Here is an 8,307-nt window from a genome sequence, read left to right on the forward strand (position 1 = left end):
ATTAGGGGTGTTCCTCTAAAATACTGTAACTTCGTCAATCATGCACTACCAGCTCACTTTTCCATCAACTACCTTAACCCATGTTTATTTGTGTCACACTTTTCAAGTAAACTAAATAAGCATTTTTTTTGTTAATACACTTTCACTTTTCTCATTTAACAACGCAAGAAGGGGGGGGGGGGGTTTGCCAAGTAGCATCAATGACACTGTCACCAACGACCACCAACACTAGAAAAACTCGTAAAACATAAGAAATAAGAAACGAAAAACATACGTAAACGTGTTTCAACATGCACGTCCGTTGGGTCTGTTAATGCACAAAAGTTAGACTGATACGTAAAGCAAAACACAACCATTAGACAAGAAAAATAAAGGTAAAAACGTTAAACCTCATACGCACGTTGAGGAATGTTAACTCGAAAAATTTAGACCAAAACGTTAAACAAAATAACCATTCTCTCCTTTAAACAACTTATAGCCATTAAGCATCCAACTATTTCACCAAATTCATCACTAAATCATAGGCAACCATAACCCGTGAAGGCTACCCGAATGCGTAGTGACACATATATAGCATACACTTAAAAGTATCACCTACCCAAAATAACAACATAACAATAACAATATTCTTCTTCCCATCGATTGATTTGTCTGTCTGCAAACAAAACCATTAGCCCGCGAAACCAGCCCTAAATCAATCAAATTAGGGCTTTTCAAAATAATGAGCAACAGAGGAAATAATAATAATAGTAACAGTAACACCAATAATTCCCCTAATCGGCCGGAGTGGTTGCAGCAGTACGATCTCATCGGTAAAATCGGCGAAGGAACTTACGGACTCGTCTTCTTAGCCAAAATCAAGTCCAATCGGAGCAAATGCATCGCCATTAAGAAATTCAAGCAGTCCAAAGACGGCGATGGCGTTTCGCCCACTGCAATTCGAGAAATCATGGTCAATTTCACATTATTATTATTATTGTTATTATTATTATTTTCATATCAGTCGTGTTGTTGATTTGTTTGTACACTTCTTGAGTTAGGTTTTCTAATACTTTCCAAATTAGTGGTTTTTATTAGAATTTATATTGGAATGTAGCTGAAATAAGCATGTCGCACCGGTAGTTGTAGTAAAAACTAGTATTGTATCTGGCCTGGCTTGTGCGTTTTGCCATGTGCTGCGGGAGCTCGGTTTTGAATAAAGTTTATACTGAAAGTTATAAAATTTATGCTGAAACGTAGATGAAAAAAAGGACATTACAATGGTGTATTCGGAATTTTGTAAAACATTATATTTTAAAAGTTTATAAGAGAAAAAAAAATGCTCAAAATTAGTTATAATATTAAAGAAAAACAAATATTATGAGTTTATGATAAAGGTAGTCAAAGTTGCCTTTTGAGTTGTCTACTTGTCCATGCTTCTTCATGTTTTGTAGCATTTTACTATTTGTGAAATCACCTCACATCCAAAGTTTACAAGTTGTTATATTAGTTAATGTGGATGCCCGCCCAATGAAACAGTAGTCTGTAAATGTAACCAGCTCTTTGATTATAATATTTTGTATATACTTTCATGTTTTGATGAACATGTTAAAATGTGAATGCAGCTGCTTAGGGAAATATCACATGAGAACGTGGTGAAGTTGGTGAATGTGCACATCAATCATATAGATATGTCTCTATATCTGGCATTCAGTTACGCTGAGCATGACCTCTATGTGAGCGTTTATTTACCTACTTATCTTTACTGCCTTATTTTTCGTTATTTATGTTGAAGTATTGTATATTTTCTGATTGTGATCATACATGTATCTCTTGAGTGATTATGTATGTAATGGCACCAAATATTCAACTTTTTTTTTACTAAGGCAGCCATATATGCGTATTTAAGAGCAATAGACGACAAAACGATATTCATTGATTGTACAAAAGAAATCATTGTATTACAAGGTAGTTATAGACTTGTATCCCTGATACAAGTTAAGTTACCCTTTATAGTATTGAACCTGAGTCACCAGACTCTATATTTACAATTAACCCCCCCCCCCTTTCTGTTTTCCCTGTAGGTTGAGCATATATAGTGATCAGACATGATAGTTACTTATATAATTAATTCAATTCCCATGTAACGTTTTTGTCAAGATATCTGACAAATTAGTTCTAACACAGGGAGTCATAGTTGTTCCATTCTTTTGTCCTTTTATGGAATCCCAAATCATTCATTGTTACATATTTACATTGCAATTTTATTGGTTTTTACCGAACAAAACAAATTTACAAAGTAGGTTTCAAACCCATATATGATCACAAGTGAATCTTACTAGGGGTGTAAATGAGCCAAGCCGCTCGTGAGCCTATTATTTATGTAATTTGAATGTAATATATTAGTATTTATTAGTATATTTAAATAATTATAATTTATAAATATATATATATATATATATATATATATATATATAATATTTAATTAATAGGAAACTAGCCAAGCTCGAGCTTCAAAAATTACCCACGGGCCGAGTTTGAAATTTAGAAATAGAGCTCAAAACGAGCTGTCACTCAAGCTATTTGTAAGTTAAACGAGCCGAGCTGGAGTCTAGTGGAGCTCAGGCTCGGCTTGTTTACACCCTAGACTTCTTACCATAGCCTATGTTCAGACTCTACATTAAACAAAGCTCATATCAGGACTGATAAGAAATGAAGTTTGATTTTATTTAATAGTACATAAGAAAACATAGAAATTTGATTTGATCTCTAACTCTATATTTACATTCTCATTTATATCAATTCCAGCCAAACACATGTTGAATGCTGATAAGGCCTTTAATAGTGTTGAAAAGACTCTTAATTTGATGAGGTGTCAAGGTGTTTTAGGTAAAATTGTTCATTTTTCTCGTCAAGCATTTTTTTTAATGGAATTGGTATAAATGAATTCATGTACATATAAATACCAAGTCCTGCCTTGGAGCCGTGGGTCTCTCTGGAAGCAGCCTCTCTATCCGCCTACATCACACTCTTCCCACACCCCACCAATAGCTTTTGCTATTTGTGGGATTTACTGGGTACAGCTGTTTTTGTTTATATATACCAAGTTCTATAAAATAGTTTCAATATATAATTGGTCTTTGTGAAAAATTGAATACTTGGTGGCCAACACATATATTTAATAAAATGGATGCTGCAAAAATATTGTTTCTTAGCCATAGTAAAAAGTATGATCTAATTGCGTTGGATAAACTTATGGCGATTTCTACTACTGTCACATTAACTGCTTGACATCTAACTAGTTCGTTTTCTTTTTTGTGTGTGAAAACATTAGGAAATTATTAGGCATCACAGGGACAAAGTCAACCAAGCGATCAACCAATACACAGTGAAGTCAATATTATGGCAGTTACTTAATGGACTGAATTATCTTCACAGGTAAATAAAACTTTTGAGTCTGTTCAATATGCATAATCTCCATAGATAAAGCACTTACATTTAATAAAAAAATGCAGCAATTGGATTATGCATCGTGACCTTAAACCCTCAAATATTTTGGTAAGAATGTGTGTATATTGTCACCACTGATATATTATTTCTAACTGTTTAATTTAATGGAGAAATTAGGTTATGGGTGATGGAGAAGAACAAGGGATTGTAAAAATAGCTGATTTTGGACTTGCTAGAATATATCAGGCACCACTAAAACCGTTGTCTGATAACGGGGTAAGATTTGAAATATACTTATTTTCTAATTTTATTTGTAATATCTAGTTCTAATATGGTGCTTTGTGTGAATATTATTTGCAGGTTGTTGTAACCATATGGTATCGTGCACCAGAGTTGCTTCTTGGGGCAAAGCACTATACTAGTGCTGTTGGTATGGAACATTGCTGCAGTTTCTAAGTTACTGGCTTTATGATATTTATGATGCATATTTTGATATGATTATTATTAGATATGTGGGCTGTTGGCTGTATATTTGCGGAGCTTCTGACGTTGAAGCCATTATTCCAAGGACAGGAAGTAAAGGCCACACCAAATCCTTTCCAGGTGACATACATACCTATGCTCACTAGAATTTATCAATATTGTGTTTTCCTAATAGGGGTTGTTGCTTCTTCAGCTTGATCAACTCGACAAAATTTTCAAGGTTTTAGGTAAGGAAAAAGATGAAATTGTAAACTGATACAGCCCACTAAAGCGTTTTAAAGTTCTGAATCCAAATTCGGACAAGATGTCATTCTGCATATGCTCACTTATGGTTTGGAAAACTGGGTTTTTCATGGTTCGGTTTACGGTTTGGAACCTGCCGGGTAAACTGGCCCGGACGAAATAGTAATAAAATTAATTTTTTTAATCATCTATGTAATTTTAATAAAAATACAATAGTTATTTCACATATAAGAATCTAACAATTATAATACGTTAAAGCATATTTGATTATAATACGTATATTTATTAGTTTAACCAATTTCACACTATATTATTACTGAAACAATAAAGCGTGTCATCTTTTTTTCTAAATCTGTATTGCTGAATTTTGAAGATCTAATGGTATGATCCTGTAAAACGGGGCAAAGCGCCAAAACTGAACGGTTTTGGCCGGTTCTGTACTAAGCGGTTCAGCCCAAAATTTCTGTTAAAACCAGCCAAACTGAACTGTGAACATCCCTACTTTATTTGATTTGGATGATGATTTTATTGACCCATACCTCTTCTTTTGATAGTTTCTCTTTTGTATTTGTATATACTAAGCTACAATCATAATTTCAGGCCATCCAACGGTAGACAAGTGGCCAACACTTGCTAACCTTCCACATTGGCAGTCAGATCAGCAGCATATTCAAGGGCACAAATAGTATGTTCCTCCTTATCTATTATTTTCATGAGTTAGTGAATAATGTTATTTATTCTGATCACCATCTTACACGTGTCATGCATCTATGTTTCTTACAGTGACAGTCCTGGTCTTTACAGTGTTGTTCATCTCTCTCCAAAAAATCCTGCATATGATCTTCTCTGTAAAATGTTGGAGTATGTGACATCTCTCAAAATTTATGACATTTCCATTTAATGAAATATGCTTCATTTTATATTAAAATGTGTATTTTGTTAACACCTTGACACCTTGTTAATATGCACTTGCCAAAATGATTGCAAGCTAGAGGCAATTTGTAATTTTTGTTTTCACATGCATAAACATTACTAATACTTTACTGTAACTTCTGTCTCAGTTAATTGTTGTTGACATTCTTTATTATGTTGTGTACTTTCATTTTTAACATGTTTGTGTGCTTTAAATGCATACCTATTTATTCAGTTAATCTTTCTTTTCAAATATGTTTACTATTCTTTTTGTCAATTATTACGTTGCAGATATGATCCCCGGAAACGTATAACAGCAGTGCAAGCTCTTGAACACGAGTGAGCCCTCTCTCTCTCTCTTTCTCTCTGCGTGTGCACGCACACGCGTGTGAAAAGGGGCCATAACTTTTTGATTCACTAAATATGTTACTTTGATACACAGTTTTTATATGTGAAATAATTATATTTGTCTTGGTCTCATATCTACAAAGTTCTGTATCAAAGTAAAAAATTTGTGCATTTAGTTCACATTCCATGAATCCACAAAATGTAAAATTATGAATTAAAGTTACAAAGTTAGTGAAACCAATACCTTGTCAAAGCTTCTCACCATACACGTATCCTACTTGATGAAATTTAGACCTCAGATCTACTTGATGAAATTTAAAGGCAGTGGTACCTATATAATTAATGTAAAAAACAGGTGCATTTAACTTATTTATCTTGATAAAGTATGACACTAAATTACTACTAAGTTAATTTATTTGTAACTGTGCTCAATTGAAGAAAAATATACTTTCTTTTTATTTTTGTTTTTGCTGTTAGTTTGTGGCATCATTATTACTTTTTTTTCTTGTTAAATCTGTTGACTTCTTACATGTAGGTATTTTCGTATGGAACCATTACCAGGACGCAAGTAAATTATCTTCCTCAAAATAACTTTCTATATATATATATTCATCAAGACAAACAGTTTCATAGTTTGGTAGCTGTCATGTTAATGCAAATTTATTTAATTGGTCAGTTCACTGGTATCACCTCAACCTGGGGAGAAAGTCGTAAATTATCCCATTCGTCCAGTCGACACCAATACAGATTTCGAGGGCACAGCAAGTCTTCAGCCTGCTCAACAGGTATGCTTATACGACGTTTCTTTCTTGTGACACATAATAATATAATATTAATCAGTTGCAATACATTTGCTTGTTAACTAGAATATAAGACTGCATTACCCTTCATTCTATTTTGTTGACTTGCTTGAGCATGCCTTAATAACTATTTAACTCCTTTTCAAGGCATTTTTTTTGGTAGATAGTTAAATTTAAAAATACGTTCACATTAGATAATCGTCTTATGCATCACATTTAAGGCAATATGTACAGGTGTTTATTCGGTTATCGCAGTTCTCTCTCTTTCATATTGGAAATCATGAACTTTTTTTTTTCAAAAAAAGATATATTTACACTAGAGATAAATATGTGCTCTTTAAATGGGCATTCTGTCATGTCAGAAAAACATTTTTCCAGTTATTCTTGCATCAAACTTTAGTCTAAACAAATAGGTATTTAGACCAAGTGTTTTTGAGCATTATTCTCGCTTATTATATAGCATTTGGGATACGTGTATCAAGAATGGTTGTTAAATTAATAGCTACATTGAGCAGTGTCAGAATATATTAACCTTAGCCATTACAGGGTTAGTCACCATTAGAGTTTGGCTCATTTAGGATTAGGGTTTCATATTTTCTCTATTTAAACAATGGTAGACTGTTACATTTTAATATTTCAATAATCTCTGTTTAACTTCACACGCAGAGAAAAGAGTGAATATGTTATGTGTTTTATTCATTAGGCGTCAGGAAACCAAATGTCAGGGGGTGCACATGTAATGGCGAGTAGAAACGTTGGACGTCCGGTCCATATGGTTGGTGGGATGAGGATGCAACAACAACAGCAGCAGCAGCAAAATATGGCCGCCTATAATCTTGCCTCACAGGCGGCTATGGGCAGTGGTGGTGCAATGAACCCCTCGAATATTCCTATGCAGCGGGGTGTTGCTGCCCAACCCCACCAACAACAGCAGCAGGTTTTATTAATATTTCAAAAAAAGTCATTTGTCTTCGTTTTCAAGAGGGTGGAATAATATTATTGAATTCAATTTGATACAATAGAGAACCTCTTACATATAGGAAATAAACTAGAAACCTTAAAACCTAAACTTGGCCCGTGGGCTTAACATAACTAAGGATTAGTTTCATATATGTCATTACAAACGTGAAAATTTTCATACATATCCAATCAAAACTGAAAATATCGTTCATACCTTAATGACCATTCTACCCCTTTCCATTAAATTTGTTTAAACATTTCTTATTTGAATTTTGATCAACATCAATGATATTTTGTTTAAACCTATTGTTTATGGGTAAAAATAAAAAAAAAGAAGTTAATTTAAAAACGGCTAAAAAAACAAAAGAAGCTAAAAATGGGTAAATAATTTTTTTTTTTTGAAGTTAATTATGGCCATTTTTGAGTTTTTAAAGTTTTAGAAAACTAAGGGTGGTCATTTATTACGTTTTTTTAGCAAATTGAGTGTACTTGATATATTAACTCGTTTGTATGGGGCATATATGATATTTAAGTTTTGTACGAGTATGTATGATATTTTCAAAGTTTATACGTGTGTATATGAAATTGCCCTCACTAATTTTATGCAATCTTGTTATGTATTATTATTTATTCTATGTTTACTTATGAAACTAGTTAAGAAGGAAGGATGGAATGGGTATGCCTGGATATCCACAACAGAAATCAAGGCGTTTTTAAGGTATTATTTTCTTACAATTTATTTCTATCACTATATTACTGTGGCTATGGTGCAAACAGAGATGAAGTTTATGCAAAAAAAAAAAAAAAAAGTCCAATTCTGCCTGTATCTTTGTAAAATGGTAAAAAGAATGTTTCTTATTGGTGTTGGACTGTTGGTTATGCAGGGAATATGAAATCTATCAAGTGACTTGACTTTTTAGCTGGATCTTGTATAATGCAAGACTGCATATTATTTATAAACATACTGTTGTCATGTTATTTATAAAGACACTGTTGTAAATTCCTCACCCATTTTTTCGGGTTCGCTATTTAAAAGCATTAGCCGTCATCTTTTTCTTGTTTTTGTTTTTGTTTTTGTTAGCATTCTACATTTTACAAAGTATTAAAATGCTTTAAAAGCTCATCCATTTAT

The 8,307-nt window shown here is 33.0% G+C and overlaps 1 protein-coding gene across 1 annotated transcript; it reads left to right on the top strand.

The window, feature by feature from the left end:
• The first annotated feature begins 603 nt into the window (after positions 1 to 603).
• LOC143634960 (cyclin-dependent kinase E-1-like) lies at positions 604 to 8,307 on the top strand. Its single transcript, XM_077102899.1, has 16 exons — positions 604 to 952; positions 1,605 to 1,715; positions 3,314 to 3,417; positions 3,495 to 3,537; positions 3,607 to 3,705; positions 3,790 to 3,859; positions 3,938 to 4,032; positions 4,106 to 4,139; positions 4,756 to 4,840; positions 4,939 to 5,016; positions 5,359 to 5,406; positions 5,951 to 5,983; positions 6,092 to 6,200; positions 6,919 to 7,152; positions 7,830 to 7,893; positions 8,060 to 8,307. Exons 1-15 carry the CDS (start codon positions 722 to 724, stop codon positions 7,890 to 7,892), a joined length of 1,437 nt encoding a protein of 478 aa, XP_076959014.1. The 5' UTR covers positions 604 to 721; the 3' UTR covers position 7,893; positions 8,060 to 8,307.

The sequence above is a fragment of the Bidens hawaiensis genome, unplaced genomic scaffold (genome assembly GCF_021521415.1).
Source record: "Bidens hawaiensis isolate Kalapana, Puna unplaced genomic scaffold, B.hawaiensis_p1.1 tig00000512_1, whole genome shotgun sequence".
NCBI lineage: Eukaryota > Viridiplantae > Streptophyta > Magnoliopsida > Asterales > Asteraceae > Bidens > Bidens hawaiensis.

Bases quoted from the DNA above. Each gene is read 5' to 3' on its own strand.
- LOC143634960 (XM_077102899.1), top strand. From the start codon at position 722: ATGAGCAACAGAGGAAATAATAATAATAGTAACAGTAACACCAATAAT. The intron at 1,716-3,313 runs GTGAGCGTTTAT...TGAAAACATTAG, and splicing joins ACGCTGAGCATGACCTCTAT to GAAATTATTAGGCATCACAG. The intron at 6,201-6,918 runs GTATGCTTATAC...TTTATTCATTAG, and splicing joins GTCTTCAGCCTGCTCAACAG to GCGTCAGGAAACCAAATGTC.